Here is a 25,201-nt window from a genome sequence, read left to right on the forward strand (position 1 = left end):
GTCTGGGGGTCCTCCCCCAGTGGGTTTCAGGGGGCAGCGCCCCTGATCAAGGGGTCCAGGGGGGCGAAGGCCCATGGCCAAAAATGGCTATTTTATCATTTAAAACCCCTGAAGAACTGAATTTTAGAAGCACCAAATTTAATTTTAAATGGATAAAATCAACATGAAAATGTCTACTTATAGTCCTTCTTTGCAGAAATCAATTACAACAAAAAACACTTAAGTTCTTTTTTTTTAACGTTTTGACAATGTCCCAGTCTTGCTTTGGCTGCATGTACAATCAATTCTTTTGCCTTTCTCTTAGATTGATTATTTTTAACACGAATATCTGTCTCTGTTTCAAAAGTTTTTCATCCTTTTTCTTATCTAGATCAGCTTTTTATTCCTTGCTAGAACTGCTCATATTTTTGCAAAGCATTTTGTCCACAGTTTCATGCATATAATCCTTCTTCTGAAAATACTGAATAGCTGTTTTTCCATCAGCACCAAGTCTATATTTAATAGTCTGTATGGCGCTGTAAATGGACTCGTGATTGGATAAAGTCAACTGGGAGACAATTATTCAACCAATGAACAAACAGAACACATACAAATATAGGAAGTTTTAAGATAATAGTAAAACTGAAATCAATTACGGAAAAAATCCGGATTACTATTAAAAAGCAGAATCGAAAAATTGGAGCGGAAATTATAAATCTGGATAGCGGATTTCCGCTTTAAAGCGGAAAAAAATCATGTCTGAACTATGCATAAGAATGAATGGGCAAAGAGAGATAACTGCTGAGAATGTTACCATTCTATACTTGGAAGGCTGTGCAATATTTGTCCTTTGGGATTAATTAACCTTCCACAGGAAGAAAATCCTAAGCTTTATCTTCATCTGTCACATTGAGATTAATTACTGCACTGCCTGTGTCTGCAAATGAACTTTGTTTTGAAGTTAAGGTCAATTTTGAATGATGTGTAGTATTGGTACATTCTTTGAAAATATGGATTTAAAATATAATATTCATACTTTATTTTGGTTAAAATACCATACACAATGATTTATGATAATTTTATTGAATTCTAAAATCAAGATATATAATAAGATATCCTTTTTCACTATTTTATCTTTTAATTATATATTTTATTTTTTTCTGCCTTAATGCTGTTAATTTTAACAGGTTATCAGATAATAACCCCATTCTGTCATTTCTGAAAAAAAAATCTTATTGTAAATTTAGAAGAAAAGGATGAGAGAGCTTAAGTTGGTTTAACCAAAATTGGGTGTTATTTTAATAGGAATAAGTGATCATCATCTTGTGTACACCATTAGAAATAAAACAGGTAATGAAAATAAGGAACATGTCTTCATTAAATATAGAGACACAAAGCACGCCAATGAATTTGCACTTCTCTCCGACTTAGCTTCAACAAACTGGAACTGAACTTTAAATTTTGACCAAAATCAAGACCATGACCCTTTAAAAAAATATTCATTAAGATTAATGCTTCCTGAGAAAATAGCTAATAATTAAAATTTTTGTAACTTATATATGAACATTATATATTTTTATGCCTTTCTAGTACTATACATGTAACTTAAAATATTATGTGATGACATTAACTTGCAAACTACTCTGTTTAGCGTCAATAAACACAACATACACATTTTCTACTCAAATTAAAGCAGTCCTATGAATATACTATATTCACTTTACTATTTAAATTTATTAAAGAAATAATGAACTATAAAATGAACATTAGAAACAAATAACATACAAAAAAAAAACATTCAAGCAATACAAATTACAAATAAAACACTTTAAATCAACAAACTTATCCCAGGACCAATTAAGGTACAGTGTACGTACCTCACTACACTTACACTTATACTTTTTAAGAAACTATGTCGCATGATGGTGATTTAAATGTTTTATTGAACTGTTTATTTCGTTAGTTTGGGTTGTATATCGTCGTAGCTCAGTGGTTAAAGTATTGGGCTGCAGAACCGCAGATCATGAGTTCAAATCCGACTGGAACTTTTGTTCATGTTAACTGAATTAAATTTTTTTAAATGTAATTTTTTATCCAAAATTGCACATTTTTTGCCTATTAGACTTAAATACTCTTATTTTTTATGATAACTATTATAATCAAGTAATTTTCAGCTGATTTGAGAAAATATTTCAAAATGTAGTGAGCCACTTTAATTAACAAATAGAACTAGATGCTGTCATTAGACAGTAATACCCGCACCATGTGTTTGCCCCTAAATAACACTGTTTTGTACCAGTTTAATTAAAAATGATACAATTAAAATTTATAATTTTCATAACTGAAGGATGAGATCCCTTCCCATATGATAATACACATCGTGACATGAGCAGCACTTTATGTGCAATTTGGGGTAGAACTGTTTGCATTGAATTTTCAGTTAATCAATAATCTTAACATTTAATGTCATAGAAAGTATAATGGTTTATATAATTATTACAAACAAAATTAAAAATTAAATTATGCCCCCTCCCCGTGGCGGTTGCCGGTTTTAGATTTGCTTCTGTGTGCCTACATGAACATCATCATGCACAGATTAAGAGAAGGGGTGGGAGGGAGGGGTCCAGACATATTTGAAATATAAAAATACTCAAAACACGCATAAAATGCTTTCACTAACTGCGTACGTTACGATGATATGCCAGCAATACCATATAAGAAAAATAAGTAAAAAGTTATAGCTAATTTGCTCGTTTAATCATGTAAATGTTTCACAATTCGTATACATTTGATTTTTCCGTTTCGTACTCAACTAAAGCCGAATGAATACAATGCTATAATTGATAGACATTCATATGAATATTAATAAGATAACAACATGTTGATAATCATTCATTAGATATAAATAAAAGATACAAAGTAAATCGTTTCTGGCCAGTCTATACCCTTTTTAAGCATCGATAAACGTGATGATATTTTCCATTCCGTTCCGTTTTCCGTTGCGCGTTTTAGCAACACCCATACATACATGTCTGTGTTTTCCGTATGCAGAAAAGGATTAGGCCCCTAGTTAAGATCAACTAAAGGAATTCATTATTGTGTTTTAATTGGATTATCATTATGATGTTGACCAATTTAGGTAAGCATAATACATGTAGTAGCAGTAGCGCAATATAATGAGATGCCAGCATGCATATATAAGTTCTACTTTCACTTTCTAAATGTGATCTCCCTTTGACAGCATACTGTATCATCATCTTTTAATATTTAAATAAGCTTATATCATCGTTACCTATCCTATCGCATTTGTAAAGTTTCTGTCATTTTAGTTGCAAAAGTTATTTTTTTCATTTGTCAGACTGCATGATCATGCACTATTGAGTTGACCCCATATTGACCCTGTATAAACAATTTCTTATTAAATTTGTGTATTACATGTAAGTAGGTGTAGACACTTATCATTTTTATATGAGTTATAATAGGAAGGAAGGAGTATTTCTTCCCTAATGTATATAATGCATCAAATACAATGTAGGTCATGACCTTATGGGACTGTTCTGACCCCACGAAACAGGAAAATACAAAATATCTTCTAATGTCATTATGCATGCATGATGCATCAAATGGTGTAAAGTACATTAATGACCCCCAGGTGTTGTCTTTAACCCCCAACCCCCATAATAATTTGTTTTCCCTTAGACTGAAATGTCACATTTTCATTGGTTTAAACATAGCACGTGATTGCCTCATATATCTCTATATTTGTTCTGTGAGAAATAATATTAGGCAATATGGCCGTCATTGATCGACGCTTCGCTTACTCATTTCGACATTTCATAGTATTTTATACATAAACTGCATGCCGTTAGTTCTTAAGGTATTTGGAGTAGTTGCCCTTTGAAATTCTTTAAAATTAGAGTAGTTGCCCTTAAAATATTGACGTCACATTGTTTTGTCTGGAGCAGAACAAAATGGCAGCGTCGAAATTTGCTCAAATTTCTGCAGAGGAAAGGGAGAAAACATTTAAAATTGAATAGCAACAAAACATTTTAAGTAAACATGGGTGAAGCAAAGATTTTGAAAGAGTATTTGAAAGGTGAGATTGAAAATTTTGAAGAGTTTAAACGAGTTAAATTGGACGAGATGTAAGGCATCTTGTACATGGCTTTGCGTAGATCATCGCTATTTGTGAATAAATATGTCGCTTGAAAGTCCTCGAGAAAACAAAACACTTATTAGGTTAGTTACTGACTCACTACGGAAATATATTGGGTTGATCAATCTCATAGAAGGCTCGGCTTCGCCTTGCCATCTATGAGATTGATCAACCCAATATATTTCCGTAGTGAGTTAGTAACTAACCTAATAAGTAATAGTATTTTATCTTATTCATATGTTATACAGTAGTGTTTGATCCATGTGGGTAATTCCTAGCCTAATGATATGTCATTGCTTTGTTTAGGAGACTTTACAATTGCCCCAAATAGGCGAATACACATGGAAGTGATGCATATAACATTTTGTTTATAAATCTTAAAAATTGAATTAAGCAATTTCCAAAATGTTAATCACAAGAGAAAAAGCAATCAAGAAATGATTTAAAATTTGCTACTGTACACATGTAAGAATGTATTAAGAAGACTGAATCTTTTTAACCAGATTAGATTGGGGGGGGGGGGTGAATGTGGATATAAACATTTATAATTTGAATAATTTATTGTTATTAATTTTAACTTGTCGATGAATACTACTTATTGATCCCAAGGTAGAAATATGACATCTGATCATATCTCAATAGATCATTTGTCAATTATGCAAGGTGTAATATAATTTTTTTAAGAATAACATTTTTTACCAGTTTATGTAAGTTTTTAGACACCCAAATTATATTTTGATTTTAGTAGATCATTCGACAAGGGAGGGGGAAGGGGGGGGGGAGAACAGTTTATATTTGAGTTTGTTTGGGAGTGGGGGTTCCAAGTCATATATTTGACAATTTTTTAATGTAATTTAAAATAAGACTAAGCCATACTACAGTCATGAACATGAATAGTATAGAACAAAACAAAAACTAATACATATACATGTATATATACATAGGAAGTATTACAAAACAGATGATTGATCTATATCTGTGTTCTTAAATTGAATCATATATCATGTACATATTATATTATTGTTTCTTTGTTCAAGGCATTTAAGATGGTATGTAGGTCATGATCCCAAGTGCTCTTCCTGAAATTATTAAATATCATAAAAACCATCCCCACCTTAATCCAAAGATATTATTCCTCCTTAGGTCATGCAGGCGCATCAGATCATTATGGCATGTAAGTCATGGCCCTAGAGGGTCATCCTGACCCCCTTAGAATCAGAAATTGTCAATTATCTTTAAATTATTGATGTTTGATGATCCTATCTCTATTTAATCTTTATTATTAAGTCTCCCGAATGAAATTTGAAGACTTAATGTTTTTGTACGGTTCTTAATACATGTATTATTATTCTTCATCTTCTTTTTCTTCTTTCCTGCTCTGAACTTGTTTCTTAGAGATGGCTGAACAGAATTGTACAAAACTCTAGGATATGATAGGCCTGCATATTATCTAGTTGTGCACCCTGGTTTGATTTTTCTCATTTTGGGTTAGACAACCACTTTTCAGGGGAGGGGGGTGTCAAAAGGGTGTGGGGTCTAACATTGAACCTTGTAGGAAGAATCGTAGACTCTATTGTAAATGGTAACTTGAAAACGGACAAAGATAATAAGATATAGGGTTTTCATAATCATATATTGGCTGTTACTGGCAATACATAGGGTTTATTAGATCTGACCCCTGGGGTCATCCCCACCCCCAAGGAATTTGAAATTACTATATATCTCAGAAACTGTTATAATCATGACCCCTAAACCATATATATTCATGTTTCTGATGTCAAGGGGCATCAAATGTTATGTAGGTCATGGGCCCTGTGGGTGGTCCTGACCCCCTCAAACAGCAAGTCCCTTAATATCTTCAAGACAGTTGAGATCCCCACCCTTAAACCATATATATTCTTGTTCCTTGTGTCAAGGGGCATCAAACGGTATGTAGGTCATGGGCCCTGGGGGTGGTCATGACCCCCCTTGAACAGGAAGTGCACGAATATCTCGAAAATGGTTGAGATCCCCACCCCTTAACCATATATATTCTTGATCCTTAAAGGGCATCAAAAGGTATGTACCGGTAGGTAATGGGCCTCAGGGTTAAATTTAATTTTTCAAAACCGTAATGCACATCTATGGAACAGTTCCTATCATATCCCAAGATATGATGTGTCTATCCATTAAATCATAAAAGGATTTCTAGGATCTATGTTTTTTTTAAGTGATAAACGTCAATTTTCTGCTACTTTTTGACTCCCTGGATGAAATTTAAATTTTTAAAACCTTACTGCACATCTATATAACAGTCTCTATCTTATCCCAAGATATGATTGTCTATCCATTAAATCATAAGAGGAGCTCTTGGATCAATGTTTTGTTTTTTTAGTAATAAACGTCAATTTTCTGCTACTATTTGACTCCCTGGATGAAATTTAAATATTTAAAACCTTATTGCACATCTATTGGACAGCCCCAATTATATCCCAAGAGATGACCCAGCTACTCCAAAAGTTGTAAGAGGAGTTCTGGGAACCATATTTTTTTGGCCAAAAAACGTCATTCTTTTCATCCAGCCTTCGGCATATCGGAGTATCAAGTAGCATTATTTCCTGGCTATTATGCTCGGGATCGCCCTTCAAAAAAAGCTAAAAACCTACCTGGAAGTGACGTCACATACCGTATAAATAGTGCGTCCATTGTGATAAACACTCATATTTTTTCTGGCGACATCAGGACATGAGCCCTTGTCAGTTATATGGTTATTGCGGTTATTGCGGTGTTAATAAATTTTCTAAGACGTGGTCTAGCTTAGTTGCAAGGTTTGTAAAGCCTTTGAAAACGAATTAAATCTACCAATGACGAAGTCTTGGTTTGAAAGGATTGATAATCCGTGCATTTCGTTTTACACATGGTTCATGTGGTTTTACAACTCAAGTTGTACAATACACGTTTTGTATTTGTTGATTGCACGATTAGAACACGCTGTGTTCAGAATTTTGTCGTGAATTTATTTTATACCGCAAGTTTTACAATACACGTTGTGTATTGGTTGATAGTACGTTTATAAAACACGTTGTGTTCAGAACTTGGACTATATAAAAAATTTTACACCGCAAGTTGAATAATATACACGCTGTGTATATATTAAATAGTACAGTACAATTAGAACACGCTGTGTTCAGATTTTTCTAATGGTTTTATTGATCTCAATATCAGGGATATAAATGAGACAAGAGATGGAATTTCTCTTAACTGCTGACTGATACTAGAGATAATTGGTTTACAACCTACAATTTACAAGAAGTAGCGCTCATAGTAAAATGACCAAAGGTCTGAAGTTTGAACAAAATAACAGTCAGTTTAATAATACAACTGTACTAAATCATGTAGGTGAAAGAAGATGTCAATTTAGAACATCGGAACAGGCTGATGCAATATTTTACATGAAATTAATGTTGGTTTATTGATCATAATAAAAAAGAAGTATTCAAGGCATCACTTTGCACATGGTTGGAAATAAGTACAGCTGATGATATCAGTAAAATTATTTGGTGTCATTGAAGACCAAACAAGAAATTGCACGAATGAACAGGAATTTATTTTGCTTCTCAGAGCAATACATTGGCTGTGAAATGTTTTAATTCTGGGATGAGAAGCTTATGTAAACATATGTTTTCTATACCACATAATATATGGTGTTTTCAAGTTATTGTCACAGAAAAGATGATTGTCTACATTACATTTATTTATATTACATTGTACAGTCGAAGTTGTGCATGTTGTGAAGTTTGGAAGAAAGAAGCTTAAAATCTTGGAGAATCATAAATTTTTAGAAAGACATAAAATATTAGAGAATTAAACTGATCACTGTTTGGAATGAGTGCAAAAGACAATTCATGCAGTGTTTTGAATCGTATCAATTGTTTGTGCAGTTTTATTCAGATATAAAGTTTGAGTTAAGAGTTATAAGGTTTGACTGAAGTGACAGTGAATGTTGAAAACAGGAGTACCGGTATTTATGAAAAAATTTGAATGAAAGACATATATATGTCTAAGTTAGTAATAGAGAGAAATCAAACAAACATTAGGATACTTTACTTGAAAAGTACTTTTAAAATAAGTACATGTACCGGTAATATACAGTCAAATAATTAATATGGTTTTACTATTTAATTTTTTTTTGCATCCATAATTATTACAAAAGTCATAAACCTTCACATCATTATATGATTCATGGGAATGATTTGAGGAACAAAGAACCAAACATTTATCAGTATTTATTGACTTAGATGATTTGATTTCAGACACCATACATGAATTTATTTTAAGCTAATTTAAATGAAGACTTCCTGGGAACTAAGGCTTGATAAGTATTGTTATGACACTGTATGATATAAAGAAATGAAGTTGTTTGATACATTGCTGAAATCCTGAGATATAATACCAAAAGAAAAGGTTCAGAGTGAAAGAGGATCAGTGTGATCGGAATGAAAATCCAGAAATGATACAGTGTTCACTATAACCCTATTTGTTATAACATTAAAACTTATTACTAAAGTATGGTACATGTTCAATTAGATTGAAATGAAAGAGTATGGTATATATTAAAGAAAGAGACTATAGGTGACCCTCTTTATTTCTATCCTAAGAATTTGGTGAATTAAACTTTTACAATTAGATCAAATATAAAAGCTATATATACTAGCCTGTCTAGATCATGAAATACAAGCAATTTTCTACCAAGACAAATTGTCAATGGAGATCAGTTGTTTTACAACCTTCCTCTTTAGGGAAAAATCCAGTGAAAAGGATTATGAATGTAAAAATACATTTGTAATAGAATATTACAATGGTAGAGATATAATTGAATGGTAAATTGACAATATACAAGTTATTGAATAGAGTATTGAATATACGATATGAAACATGAGATTATGTTTGATTATATATTTAGAGACACTGAAATTTGATTTTTTGAGATTCTCTTAATACAAGAGGGGTTACATGAGTAACTTTAATTTGGAATTACGATACACTAGCTAGAAACATGTTCACAATGTTCATATTGAGAAAAAGCAAAGAACAAACTGATTTTCATACATTTATTATATACTTACCATATATGTATTAGTTGATGCATTGGAATATATGGTTTCCAGTATAAGTGAATAATTATTGATTATCTCTACAGAACTTATCATCAGAACTGAAGTCTTCATGAAAAGACAAATGTTGCATGTATTTACTCGCAAATGGTGTTTAGTATATATGATACTACAAATTTAAAACAGATTTTAGAACGTTTCTGGTAATATTCAGAATTTGAATCAGAATAGAAAATATTAACTTTACAGATATATGTGTTAAGACATTGTGTGAACATTAAGGCTATGTAGTAGCTGCAACAAAAAATTAAAATGATGGGAAAAACTTTTAAATATTAAAGATGATTGAATTTCTTTTGCAAAAGATTGAGAAAGTTCTCTTTTTGTATTTTTTAATTGTGTTATATTGATTGAATATATGAATTAACAGGATTTATATTTTTGCTTACTTCATATTATGAAATTTGATTATAATAAGTTATTTCAAGATAGTGATTGTGTTTAATCATATCACTCGATCAAAGGACAAAGATATTATATTACGGTACAATATTTACTATTGAAGAAATGTTTACTCATATTTAGCTGCTGGCATAAATGTAAATAATGTTACCCTGGATATAACATATCTGATTCATAAATTCCAAGAAAGATTACAGGGAACACATTTATTCCTGTTTTATTTTTTGTCTCTTTGCCAGTGGGTGAATTAATGAAGACTAGGCGAATTACAATGCCCTACATTGTCTCTCTATAAACAAAGCTTTGTCTGGGCAAGTTTTAATTGGGATAAAACTGTTCACAATCTAAGAAAGTAACATGGGGCTAAAATAGTCCTGTTTATAGTTCCCAATTGTTGGTCTTATTGTGATTACATGAATATAGATATATTGACGACCAAAAAATGACATTACAAAGAACTTAAAATTATATTTCATATCTTGTCATAAATTGTTAATACACAAAAAATTAACGTCATACAATGTTCCCACTTTTTATATAAAGTTATATATACTCCATGAATATACATGTATATGTAAATACATGTAATAAATTGTTTATTATGATACATATATTAGATTTATGGAAAATGAAATATGAATTCCATATTTTTTAAGAGAAAACAGTACCTAGCTAGAGGTTAAAATCTTTACATAGGTCATTTATATTAACTTATTTCATATTGAAGATGTAATTATCAAATTTAGAAAAGATTGCAAGTTTTGAAATTAGTTTTCTTAAAACTAATTAATTCATGCAGAGTTTGGTTGTACAATGTATTAATATATCAAAATGGATGTGTTATGAAGGATTAACATTTTAATTTTTGTATAAATACCACATACCAGGAAAGTCATAGATATTGATTAAAGAAATTTCAAAGGAAGGAATGTTGATGTTCAAAGACATCAGACAAGATTATACCTGACATCCTTCTGTACACAAGTGAATACTATTGCTTTTACTGATAATATCTAAGTTTCAAAGAAAACTTAACTTATCCTAATATATAGCTATATGAGCTGGACAAAATAGGACATACATGTATATATATAAATATGATTTTAGTTTATAAAAGAATGATTGACATATAGGTAATTCATGAAGAGTAAATATTTTTCTGAACAGAGGGTAATTGTACCTTAGTTATGTTGCAAAACTTAATCATACATCAGAAGATGATACTTTATATTCAAGGAAGAAAACATTTGTTTTCTACATTACATTGGAAGCTAGAAGATCATACATTTAATTACATTATAGCTGTATTATATGTTTATTATAATGTACCCTATATATCAGACAGTAAAATCTGACATTTCAATGAATGCAATTCATTCTTCTTTCTATTAACATCTTACAGACAGAAAATTAGATATAGTTTTTGGATTTTACAAACAATGTATTTTATTAATATCACAGAGAAATGAGGAAGAATGGTTTTAAAACATTATTTTCTGAGAAAACATTAATCATGCAGCCACAATATGGACAATTATTATAGAAATTGGTGGGGAAAATAATGGGTACATTTGATGTGTTTTGTGGCTAAGATGATCAAGCAATTTTGTGTTTCCACATGATGAAACTAAAGTTGATTTATTAAAATGGTCTATGTTTATTTAAATCATTGATTGAGAATCTTCTCTATTTGGAAGGTTTTTTATTTATTGTCAAATACTTTGAAGATGCTACTTGATACTCCGAAATGCCGAAGGCTGGATGAAAAGAATGTCCCCCTCATCCAAGCATTCCCCCGGATGTGATGGATGAGGGGCATTCTTGAAAGACAGCCTGAGGTTGAGGAGTATCAAGGTTCCCTCCCTGTATGGGTTTTGAGAATTGTTTATCCCACCTCAGATAAAAATACATATTTGACAATAAATCTGCTTTAAAATTATGAGTGTTTATCACAATGGACGCACTATTTATACGGTATGTGACGTCACTTCCAGGTAGGTTTTTAGCTTTTTTTGAAGGGCGATCCCGAGCATAATAGCCAGGAAATAATGCTACTTGATACTCCTCAGCCTCAGGCTGTCTTCCAAGAATGCCCCTCATCCATCACATCCGGGGGAATGCTTGGATGAGGGGGACATTTTTTGTTGCCCACTGATCCCCTTAATAGAAAAAAAAATCTGGAACCTGATCACGCCTCAATATGACACCCCCAATCATATTCTAGAAGATCATTTGGCTACTGCCAAAAAAAAATGACGTTTTTGAAACCAGTTTATTTGTAAAAAAAAATTCATTTTTCAGCCATTAAATGACCCCCAGGACAAAATTGAAAAATCCGAAACCTTATTGCGCATCTATAGGATACCCTAAAACATATTCCAAAAGATGATTTGTCTACTGTTGAAAATGTAGGAGGAGTTCGAGGAAGGTTTTTTGTGAAAAAAACGTCATTTTTTACCAATTATTTGACCCCCAGGACTAACAGAGAATTTTTGAAACCTTTTTACAAAACAACATGACACCCCAAATCAAACTCCAAGAGTTCAGTTTGCTGGTTTATAAGATGTAAGAGCAGTTTGAGAAAGTAAAACGTGACAGACAGACGGACGGACGGACGGACGGAACAGGGTAACAACAATATACCCGAACTTTCTTTAGAAAGTGCGGGTATAATGAAAATGGATAAGTAAATTGGTTTACTCATCTCAGAAGCTGTGTCTGTATTTAAAGTTAGATGATATTTAAACTACATAACTATGTATAAACCATGTGGTCAATGTTTGTTTAACAATTTCCGGTGTCAGATTAGCATGTTTTGTGTGAAACATCTCAGCGGGTTTTCAATTGCAGGGAGAAAGCAATTATTGTGATATGATTTAACATGTTAATTTGTGTCTTATAGTTATGCAGTTAAATGGGTTTTTATTACATAGACCTTGTTAAAAATGCATCAATCATTTGTACGACTTCATAGTGACGATTCCTACAGAATACATACGTTTCTTAACAATGTTTATTAATTTAACAACAGTCAAAGATTTTGACTAAAATCAATCAATTAAATTATTTAATATGTTTTTTGTTTAGATCTACAAACTTAAATTTGCGTTTAAGCACTTTGATTATTATCGATCATTACCACATACATATCAATGACTTTTCAAAAATCTTGATTGAAAATCTCTTCATTTTTTGGGTGAGTGTTATACGTAGGAACAGTGTTTTTTATACCCAGGCTCCAAAGGAGAAGGGGTTACACTGTTTTACCCTTGTGTGTGTGTCTGTCTGTCTGTCCGTCTATCTGTCTGTTCATAACAAAAATTTCTGTCGCATTTTTCTTAGCAACTATTTATTGCTGATGCTTCAAATTTGAAGACACTATTTGTTTAGGCATACCATATTGTGGGATGTATTTTTGTACCAATCAGACGTCAACTACCTGTTAAATGGCGACTTTGTTTGTTTTTAACCTAAATTTCAAACAAATTTTCATCAAAGATTTCTCAGCAACTATTTTTCGCAGATGCTTGAAATTTCAACCCACTATTTTTTACGGCATGCCATATCGTGGGATGTTCTTGTACCAATCGGATGCCAACTTCCTGTTAAATGTCAACTTTGCTTTTTTTGCATATTCACATCAGAGCGGTGGTATCACTAGTGAGCATTGGATTGTTTTTAACATTTTACACCCAACTTTTGGGGGTGCTTATTATACACGGGTGCGTTTTATGCATATGGTATTTAGTTCTTATAAATGTACAATTTTGGTAAATTTTAATGAGTTTGTATCATACTAAGGTGACAATTAGGAATCATGGATTTCTTGATTGTATTGCATATGATTATTATGGCTTATGGCCATCCAGTTACCAGATAATCTTTACGGCAAAGAGTTCACAATTATCTGAACATGGGCGACACAAAATAGATCTATCCGAATGTTTTGTTTGTTGTTCGTTATAAATATCTTTAAGCAAGATTATATTTTTCCGTTTGTTAATTATCACTTATGTTATTGTATCCAATATGAATTAACTTTGTTTAAATAAACTCGAAATCTAACGCAAATGAATATTAAATGCAGGCCGTTTTTGCATATAGCCCCCCGCCATGCATCACACAGTGCCGCCATGCTTCCCGCTATGCAAACTTGTATGTATTTTAAGCAAAAAATCTTTTTCCAATTATTTCAAAATTAACAGTGATAAGTAGATGTAAAATTGTCGTTATTCTGTTCAATCTTCATAAAAACGTTTGCACCCGCAGAGAGCGTCACTAACTTCGATCGACATCAATATCTCAGCAAGGGGGCACACGTGGTTAACTGTTAAAGGACTGAACTTATGATTGAGATATATTGAAACTGAGTTTATAATATGGTAATAAATGCATAAATAGAGGAGTGATTACTTCTGTACTTGTTTTAATAAAATGTGCCTTCTTCAAAACCTCCAACATTATCGAATGTTGGTGATTTTCCAAGATCTAGAAATAGCACAATGTTCCTTCGATGGTGATTGAACTTATTTATTTGCCGTAAAAATATTGGAAACTTGAGCAAAGAACTATATATGATATGAGTTAAAGTTGGTTCCCATAATTCACTGTTTTTAAAAAGTGTTTCTGGTAAAATAAAATGTTATATTTTAGTAGACTTGATAAAAATTATATTTTTTACCTTTTTTTTTTTTTTTACTTCTTTGCACTCACTGGCAGTATATGACGTCAGAAGTGATTTCTATAATCCAATCAAAATCAGTCAAAAATATACATTTTTCTTATCTTTTTGTGAATGGGAAATATAGAGCACATGCTTGAGCAAGGAAATTTTTTTGGTCACTTATTAGCCTTGGCTAGATACGTACATCTCTGATTAAAATAATATTTTGTTAGTTCAAGCATGCGCTCTATGTTTTCTTAAAGAAAAACTGCTTGAAAACAAGCTGTTTTATGCTAAAAATGCAAAAATGGCGGGAAAAGGTTGTCTTTACCATGTCATATTTCTAAATTGTGGGCAGTTAATTGAATCAAAATGAACATTATGTTAAAACATCACATATATAATTGAACAAAGAATTACAGTTAAATGATGATGTTCATTTTAGGGGGCCATTTCAGGCCCATATCATATATAGTCCTTTACAAAACAAGTTTGCTGTAATTGCATAGTTCTGCCTGTTTCTTGCCCCCCCCCCCCCCAAAAAAAGTTTATCTCTGCATGTATAAAAGAAAAAAAATAAAACAGAATGTTTTAGAACTGCTTTGTGAATCTATATTTCTTATAATAGCTTGTGAAGGTCAGGCTCTTAAAAAAATTGATATTGAAAAAAAATGCTTTTAGTTTTGCAAGAAAAAAACCAGAAAAATATGAATAATTCTACATGTATGAATTACAAATAAAATGAAATAATACTTGTTGATGTAGATTTCATGAGAATGCATTAATTAGGGCCCCGCAAGGATTTGTGGGTGCCCTATAGTAATCACTCTGTCCGTCCGTCCTTCTGTCCGTCCGTCTGTCACTCTTCCGTCCACAAATTTTCTGTTTTTTTCTAATAACTTTTTTCATGGTTGCCCAATCAAGTTCAAATTTGGTATGGTAGTTCAGTAGGCAGAAATACATATTTTGATGCTAAGTTTGGTTCTCTATGTATTCTGGTTGGAGCTGGGATGGTGGGATAGATTCCTTAACTATGCATAATAATGAATGGGCAAAGAGAGATAACTGCTGAGAATGTTACCATTCTATACTTGGAAGGTTGTGCAATATTTGTCCTTTGGGATTAATTAACCTTCCACAGGAAGAAAATCCTAAGCTTTATCTTTGAACTTTGATCATTGTTAATATAAAGAGGATGGAATTCAAAGTTTTTTTCACTTCTCTATATTAATTGTCATAGCGGGGCCCTTCCTGACTGGTCAGTTTTCTAGTTATAGTACATAACATGCAGTACATTTCATCATATGGTTATATTATTTTTACGCGCAGTGATTTCGCGCTGGCTGTGGCACTTATACGGTGCACCATGCACCAACTCTGCAAAACTCTTCCCCCCCCCCCCCCCCCCATGCATCAAAAATTTTCTGGGGAAAAGAAGGGAAGAGAACTCTAATGTCATGACATTTTCGCGCAAGTTCATAGTGCGTAGGTATACTGATATTTGAGAGCATGTTGGTTTTAAGTGTTTTTAATTGTGTCTTATATCGTTGAATGAATTTACTGTTAATGTACAAAAATTCAGTCGTTGGATAAAAGAAAGAAACAAATTGTCTCATATTGGAGTTTAATTTAGTCTGACATCATCATAATTAATATTTCATGCAGCCAGTCCATGATTTTCCTTAAAGCAATGGTGGTTTAAATTCAACCAATTGATAAAAAGGCGTCTAGATTTCAGTCCTGTCTGTTCCGGTCACTAAGGTTCGACCAATCAATAAATGGGGCATGTTGATATCGGTCCTGTTAGTTTCTATAGAGCTATGAATTAACTAGTTACTTTCTATAGAGCTATAAATAAACTAAAGTTTCCGTAAGAAATAGAGGGAATCATACTCGATACATGTAAATATAGTCATATCAAACCCGTAAGCCATTATGGCCCTTCAGGCCTTTGATGTAAAGCTACTCGGCTTAGAGTGAAGTCATTTGGCAATTTATAGTTACTCAGATAAGAATGTGGCCCCTGAACCTATTGTTGAAAACTGTTATTGAATTTCTTAGAGGCAGTGTTTAATATCAGAGCAAACACTCCAATCAAATCTTTGGGTACAAATCTAAGAAAGGATATAAGTTGACATTTTGCAACCTAAATCATTAAAAAATAATTGATTTATCAGTATGTCATAAAATTAGGTCATAATAATTAGATATTTTTGAACATTAAACTACTTCAATTACTTGGATTGATAAGATATTGCAATCAAGGTACACAAGTTTTAAAAACTTACTCAAAAAGATAAATAAGGTGAGCAAATATACTCTTGAAATCAGTTATTCATGATTTTTAACATATCTAATATTAGTTATATGTATGGTGTTTTACAGGAGCCTTTGGTTTATTTTTACTTCAAAGAACACCCTTTATTTGCTGAAAATTTTGCAGACTGGCTAATCCTGGACTTGCTTGACGAAATAATACCAGATACTCTAATTCACGCATTTACATCAACTGACAAATTGGTTTGTAATCATTAATGCATTTATTTATACATTAACATCAGCAGACAAATTGGTTATAGCATGAACATATTGTTTAAAACAAAATTACTTACACAGGTAACTCTCGATAACTAAAGATTTAGGGGACCTTGATTAAACTTCAAGAGATCAAGAGTTTAAGAGATTGGAAGTTTTTAAAAAGAAACCTGAATTTTTTTTCAATCAATTTGGTTCTAAGATTATAGTAACTGGAAGTTTACATTCATAAGCACAATGGTAGAATTATTGTGTACATTTCAACAGTTTTTAGTAGATAAAGTGCTTTTTATAGTTAAATGTTTTAAGTATTTCATGTTTACTTTTAATCACATAGGAATAAAGAGCGGTTTTGTTCCCCGCTAATATCTAGAACGAAAATTTGATTAATTTTCTAGGCTTTTAAACAATCAATCTTTTTTTTTCAAAAATAATATTAAGATGTTTTTAGCTCACCTGAGCTGAAAGCTCAAGTGAGCTATTCTGATCACATTTTGTCTGTCGTCCGTCTGTCCGTCCGTCTGTCCGTCCGTCTGTCCGTAAACTTTTCACATTTTCAACATCTTTTCAAGAACTACTAAGCCAATTTCAACCAAACTTGGCACAAATCATCCTTAGGCAAAGGGGATTCAAAGTTGTGAAAATTAAGGGCCACACCCGTTTTCAAGGGGAGATAATTAGAAATTAATGAAAATTTTCGAGAAATTTTCAAAAATCTTCTTCTCAAGAACCAGAAAGCCAGGAAAGCTGAAACTTGTGTGGAAGCATCCTCAGGTAGTGTAGATTCAAAGTTGTGAAAATCATGATCCCTGGGGGTAGGGTGAGGCCACATGGGGGTGGGGGGGGTGTTAAAGTTTTACATAGGAATATATAAAGTAAATCTTTAAAAATCTTCTTCTCAGAAACTAATCTGCAAGATGATTCTTTATAATTGTTAAAACTTTAGCTCAAGGACAATTCTTCGGCCTCACAAGAAGGTTCAGAGTTTGATGTAGCTAAATATCCCATACATATAAACAATTGTAAAGGATCATTTTGAGAACTGCAATACTCAACATGTGATATGACTATAAAATTGAAGCAGGCAGCTATTTTTTCATTAGAATCTTTTTGTATTACTGTTTTGAGTTATTGCCCTTGATTTATTGATTCTTGATTATTTTAATTAATGCATCCACCGTTAACCAATAATTGTGATGATTATTTTTATACAATAATAAATATTCATTGTATATAAGTTGTTCTGCATAAGAAGTTTTGGGTTAGGCCGGATTAGTTTGTTTATTTTTGATTTCCAATTTTTAGATACTATGAATTATTTTAGGCCGGCCCATATATAGGGACAGTGTCTATTGCATTACGTTGAGAGACTGTTGGGGTATAACTTGAACAGATATGGATAGATTGAGTGTGTGAACATCCCTGCTCTATCTAATCTACGTGTTTTCTAACCTTCGATACAAAGTGTGCGGTCATTCCTGCCCTGTATCGCATTAATACAAGTGTGCAGTCATACCTGATTGTATTGGTGGTGGTTGCGGCGGAGCACTAATGTATGGTCATCCCTGCTGGTGTTCAGGCCTTTCTAGTGCAAGTGTGCGGCACTCCCTGCTTGCGTTAGGTTGAGCTGTTGGCGCTAGTGTGCGGTCTTCCCTGCTTGCGTAAACGTTGGTACCTGTTGAGTTGCGTAGGTGTGCGGTCATCCCTGCCTGCGTAACGTTGAGTCCCTATATATGTGCAGGAGCGGTGATTAAAGTCTGCTCTTGTAAATATTGGCAGCAATCAGGGCTATCCGAGTTCCAATGGGGAAAAATGGATTTTATTTTTACAGGATCTACATGTATTATTGTACATTGTCCAGATTGTTTGTATTATGACTCTATTAAGCTGACTTTATCATACCTATTGTTCCTCAGGTGAGCGATGTGGCACATGGGCCTCTTGTTTATCATTACTAGAGCAGACATTTTTTGTTAGTAATCGAAGCTCTTTATGTTTACGCACATATCAATTTGTATGCATGCTGATTTTGAATTGTAACACAATACAAAAAATGTAAAATTTAAAGTAGTCCTAGTATCGCACTATGTCATAATACGGATTTTACAATATTGGTTCGACTTTTACAAAGCGTTTTTGATACCCGGTATTGATTTTGCTCTACATCGCTGTTGTAAACAATGGCAATAATAAGCAATTAGAACGGTAATATATGTATTCTATGAGAGATAGAAATGATTAATGTTGAGTAACTCGATACTGTTTTGTAAAATGAAAAACGAAGTTTCTGATTAACCAGGATCTCGGCTATGCTTATATCTTTTCTGTTTTGACCCCCCCCCCCCCCCCCCCCCCCCCGCCCCCCAGAATTTTTCATTTTCTTTTACTAAAAGGGTTTACTTGGTTTAGAGCTTATAGCGTGAAAAGTAATCCATCAACATATAATTTATTTTACCAAATCTTTTTTCTAAGATGTCAATCTATAGAATAAACACCATGAATTTAAGTTTGAGTCCATAAAATAGTAAAAAAATTACCAAACGCAATACTAGCATTGCATTTGCATTTTTTGTATTCTATTTTGATACATCAGGTCCATAAAGCGTACTTTATAACTAACAAAAATTTGCGCTAAATTATTGACGAGATATGGCTTAAATAAATATTTATACTCTAGTTTGTATGTTCAGTTCTAATTTTCCCAAAATTGGTAATTATTTCTAGAAAAAACGGACGTCTGGCAAATTTCATAATTGTCAATAATTTTCGCAAGGGGGTACACCCGTCTGAGAGGTGATAACAAACAAACTAGCATGTAAACATATTACATATTTTCTTTTGTATATGTATTGCTATAGAAAGTATATTTATCATTTAAAGCTAAGCTTTTAATGATTGAGCCCATTTAGTGCCGAGTATATAGGACAACCTTAATGCAACTTACCTTTTCATAATGATAAAACTACATGAAGTCACAAAAAATATCGCTTTTTAGGTATTGTCCAAATATCCAACTTCGGAGATGAATGGTTTTTTAAAGTGCAAATACACCCCTATTTCGTGCAAATACGATCAATAGTAAATTAAATCCGGGTCTTTTTAAACATGTTAAAAGTCTGCCAACACATGTAGCACTTTGCAAGATGATTTCTTGTAGAACCCACGTTTCCATGGAAAAGACGCCATATTTTGTAACAGTGCGCATGCGTAGACTTGATCCAGAAACGGAGTCCAAATTGCTTGCAGAAATTCACTTCCGTTGACTCCGTTTTCGGAGTCCGACTAGACTGGTCATACGGTTATCTAAATGAATGAGTGAGATAAAACCAACAGAAAATATGCAAAATTATATGGACTAACAAATACAATCTTAACTTTAATATTAAATAACTACCAAAAATGATTAGCGGAAAACAAAATCTCAAAATTTGTTCGAATTTCCTCAAGATATTCCTTGTAGACTTTATAAATATAACTCAATATTATGGTGTTCAATTTAATCAAGAATGTAAAATTCTTAGAGGTTTGTAAAGTAAAACTTCATTAACTTGTATTCAGATATATATTCACTAAACATATATACCATTCTGTTAACTAAGATTTTAAAAACAACCAGGGGGGAAACATGGTAATTCTTAATTTTAGCAATTGCTATCATTTTATTTTCAAAAAACGACTCACAAATTTTGCTTTTGACATTTGCAGTTATTTATATTCAAATTTTGGAGCTCAAAATAGTGATAATTAATTAAACCATTAACAAAAGTAAAGATTTCAATAATATTTGATGTATACATTTATTTTAAAACAATATTTTTGATATTTTTAGATCAGTATAAAACCTTTTAACTGAAAATGATCGAATATCTCAAACCTTATAGCCACCCTTCCCCTTAAAGAAAATAAAGCAAAAGAATATTAGGTGGTATTATTAAGGTCTTCCTTTTCTAATGGAAGTCCTTATTGTTATTGCTTAATTGTTTCTTTTCCCCTATTATTAAGGTCTTCGGTTTCCAACAGAAGATCTTATTAAGGTCTTCCATTTCCAACGGAAGACCTTATTGTTTTTGTTTGGTTTCTTCTTCCCTATTATTAAGGTCTTCCGTTTCCAATGGAAGACCTTATTGTTATTGCTTTTTGTTTCTTTTTCCCTAGTATTATTTTTTTTCTTCCTATTTTTGTGCACGCAATTTCTCAGAAACAGCTTGGCCGATCTCAGTCAAATTTTCGAATGTGATAGATATTGGTTTGAACCTGATTGGAAATTTTTTGTATTGATGACATCACTTCCGTTTTTGAGATATTGAGATTTTTCTAATTTTAATATGGGTATTTTGTCTTCTGTCATTCTCCTAAACTATAAGAGATATTAAGCTCAAATTTCTACGGTTGGTAAAGGAAAGATTGAAGTTTTGCATGATTGTTGTTTTGTATGTTTAGCACTACTGGCACTAAAGCTCGTCAGGGCTCGAAAATTGAAATTGAAAAAGTGTCGCAATTTTTGTGCTTTTCTCTCTTTATCTCTTTTCTGGAAAATATTTTATTAAAACATGTAATGTAAAAAAGGGTTATATTTACAAGACCTTTCAGCTGATATCAGGAAAAAGGGGCTTTCCCCTCAAATTAGGGACCTTGAGGGCTCTAAAGTCTTTTTCCTATAGCTCTCCACCGAGGGATATTTTGTAATAGATTATAGAAGCAAATATGTTTATCTCACAGTTATGAAGCCCAGCAGTATAACGATTTTCTCATGTGTTGCGTAATCAAGGGTTTTTAGGGGTCAAAAGTCCAAAACTATCTCAAAAAGCAAAAATATTTTGAAATACAGTATAAAAGAAAAGATGCTCAAAATGATGTACTTAACAACATGCAACCTTAAAAATTGGCCCAGTGGCCCCAATAAGAAGATAAGGGACCGGCCCCTAAAACATCCTTTCTCTGATATCTCAAGAATGGTAACGAATTTCTAAACAATGTTTGAACAAAATGTCTTTATAATCAAACGACCTTTCATTTGATACCATGAAAAAAGGGACTGGCCCCTAATACATTGTATTAGAGACCTAGAGGGTTTTAAAGTCTTTTTCCTATAACTCTTTACCAAGGAATATCTCGTAATAGATTATAGAAACAAATATGTTTATCTATCAGTTATGTAGCTTAACAGTATAATGGTTTTCTCATGTGTTACATAATTAGGGATTTTTAGGGGTCAATGTCCTAAACTTTGATCACCTATATCTCAAAGAGAAAAAAATATTTTGAAATGCAGTATAAAAGAAAAGATGCTTAAAATGGTGTACTTAACAACATGCAACCTTAAAAATTTGGCTCAGCGGCCCCAATAAGGAGATAAGGAACTGGCCCCTAAAATCAAAAATATTTTGAAATGCAGTATAAAAGAAAAGATGCTTAAAATGATGTACTTAACAACATGCAACCTTAAAAATTTGGCTCAGTGGCCCCAATAAGGAGATAAGGAACCGGCCCCTAAAACATTCTTTCTCCGATATCTCAAGAATGGTAACAAATTTCTAAACAATTGTTGAGCAAAGTGTCTGTAAAATTAAATAACCTTTCATCTGATACCAAGTGAAAGGGTCTGGCCCCTAAATGTAGGGAGATTTAAACGTTTTTCACAGATATCTCAACAACTCAAGAATTTCTAAACACTTTTTATCCCCTCGCGCAACTTGTTGCGAAGGGGATATAGCATCGCTACCGTGCGTGTGTGTGTTCGTATGTGTGTATGTATGTGTGTGTGTATGTATGTATATATGTATGTATGTATGTGTGTGTGTGTGCACTCCATTTCAATTTTCTAGTAAATTGATAAAAAACCTTCCAATAGAATTTCCTCTACCTTTGCACAAATATGCCTCATTGTAAAAGATTAAAACAAATGCAATGTCATATTAATTGGTCAAATTTTTATGCAAAAAATTACACCATTGTAAAGGAGGGGGGGGGGGCATACATTATGACAAAATCGTTCAAAACTAAAAAATATTTATCATAAATTGCACACTTCTGTAAAATAACAAATAAAAAATGCATGTGCCTTTCCAAACCATTAATACTATTACAAATTATTATTTCATTGAATCAATGTCATAATCAATTTTGTATACGAATTATCAATCGAAATTTCTGAGTAAGAGTTATCAATCTTCCGCTTCACTTCTTTGAAACCAAAGTGAAAGTAAGCAGTTCAAATCATCAACTTGATATTTTTTGGATTTAGATCTAGTACAGGTAAAAAAATGTAGTTTTTGCAGTAATGAAGGGGTTAGTAGAATGTGGTCTTCTCATTAACATAACTATATATTGCTAAATAATGGATCCCTACACAAAATAACTCATGTCGCGAGGGGATGCTCCGCTTAGCGGTGCCCTTGTGGAACAAAGCTCTTACACCTGAAACAAAATTGTATCTGGCCCTTAAAATGTAGACCCTCTTTTCCTATTTTAAATCATGTTTAGCTGTTTTAAGAACTAAATTTGTACGTTGTATTACGTATACATGTTTGTATCACCTTGAGTTTTAAATATAGTAAAATCAAGATCGAACATAAATCTCAAGTTCTAAAATGAGACGGAAGACCTCCTCGTTGCTTGCAACGAGACCTTGTCTAGTTATTATATGTTTTTCTTACAAATTTTGTGCACGCGAGTTCTCAGAAATGGCTCAGCCGATTTTCATGAAACTTTCAGATCTGATAGAAATTGATCTGAACCTTATTGGAAATTTTTTATTTCAATGACGTCATTTCTGTTTTAGAGATATTGGCGTTTTAGCAATTTTTAGATGGTCAGCTTGTCCGTTTAACTGCTCCTAAATGACAAAAGATATCAAATTCAAATTTTCAGGAATTGTAGATGAATAATTGTAGTTTTGTATAAAGTGAAATATTTATTTCTGGCGCAAACGGCGCCGAAGCGTGCCTGGACCCGAAAATTAAGATATAAAAAATGTAGTGATTTTCTCTGGTTTTCTTTATATATCTTATTTATCGAAAATATTTTGTTAAAACATGTTGAACAATTTAAATTTATTTTTACAAGATCTTTCATTTGCCATCAAGAAAAAAGGGCTAGTCCCTCGATTACTTATATCACAAAAAGGACAAATATTTTGAAAAGCATTATAGAAAATAAAAGATGCTTAAAATGATGTTCTAAACAATATTCAACCATTATAATTTCGATTTGTGGCACCAATAAGGATTTAAGGGGCCAGCCCCTAAAACGTTCTTTCCCTACAACAGAAATAAAATAGTCTCTGCCCTTGAATGAAGACTCTTTTCTTTTATTTTCAAATCATGTGTAGCTGTTAAAAAGCAAAGGTCATACATACATGTATCTCAAGTTCTTAAATCGGACGGAAGACCTCCTCATTGCTCGCAACGAGATCATTTCTAGTTGTTATTGCTTTGTTTCTTTTCCCCTTTTATTATTACTTTTTTTTTACTGTCACCTGAGTCACTCAGGTGAGCTATTGCAATTGGTCTAAGTCCGTTGTCGTGCATCTGTGCGTCGTGCATTAACATTTTTTTTAATTTTTAACTTCTTCTTGAAAACTACAAGGCCAATTGTTTCCATTTTTAGTGTGAAGCATCTCTATGGTAAGAGGAATCATGGCTCTACCTCCCCCGTGGGCCCAGGCTGGGAAATATGCAAAAAAGCTAAATTTTGAAAAAACTTCTTCTCTACTCCAACACATGAGGAAAAAACTGAATGCATGGTTATGATGTCCATGAAGCCCTCTACTAAAATTGTGAAATTCATGGCCACTGGGTCAAGGGTTCAGGCTAGAGAGTTGGGCCACTTTGGCCATGTAGTGAAACTGTGTTAAATCTTAGAAAATCTTCGTCTCTACTCCAATATATATTTGAATAAAACTGAATACATGGTTATGATGTCCACAGACTCCTCTACCTAAATTGTGAAATTCATGACCTTCTGGAACAGGGGCTTATGCCCTAGGGTGGAACCAATTTAGCCATATAGTAAAAATGTATTAAATTTTGGAAAATCTTCTTCTCTACCCCCATTCACTGAATGCATGGTTATGATGTACACAAACTCCTCTACCTAAATTATGAAATTTATGGCCCCTGGGTCAGTGGTTTAGGTCGTGGGGGGGGGGGGATATGGCCATATAGTGTTAATGCACATAATGTTTAAAAATCTTCTTCTCTACAGACACAGAATAAAAACTAACTGCATATTTAGAAAAAAAAAAACATCCTGTCATCTTTAATAATTTTTCTTGTCACCTGCATGTAAGGCAAAGGTTTTGGCTGGGAAGGG

General features: G+C 32.6%; 1 protein-coding gene across 3 annotated transcripts in view; it reads left to right on the plus strand.

The window, feature by feature from the left end:
• LOC105333013 (uncharacterized) overlaps positions 1–25,201 on the plus strand; it is a 211,163-nt gene that overhangs the window by 96,549 nt on the left and 89,413 nt on the right. For 2 of the 3 annotated variants that reach the window (XR_010711048.1, XM_034445895.2), the window contains exon 7: positions 16,739–16,873. The exons of the other annotated variant lie outside the window; for it this stretch is intronic. Coding sequence is in view for 1 of the 2 variants with exons in the window: in XM_034445895.2 (XP_034301786.1) it covers positions 16,739–16,873 (135 nt within the window). In the remaining variant the exon portion in view is untranslated. The remainder of the gene's footprint in view (positions 1–16,738; positions 16,874–25,201) is intronic. 3 annotated transcript variants of the gene reach the window in all.

The sequence above is a fragment of the Magallana gigas genome, chromosome 2, assembly GCF_963853765.1.
Source record: "Magallana gigas chromosome 2, xbMagGiga1.1, whole genome shotgun sequence".
In the NCBI taxonomy this organism is placed as follows: domain Eukaryota; kingdom Metazoa; phylum Mollusca; class Bivalvia; order Ostreida; family Ostreidae; genus Magallana; species Magallana gigas.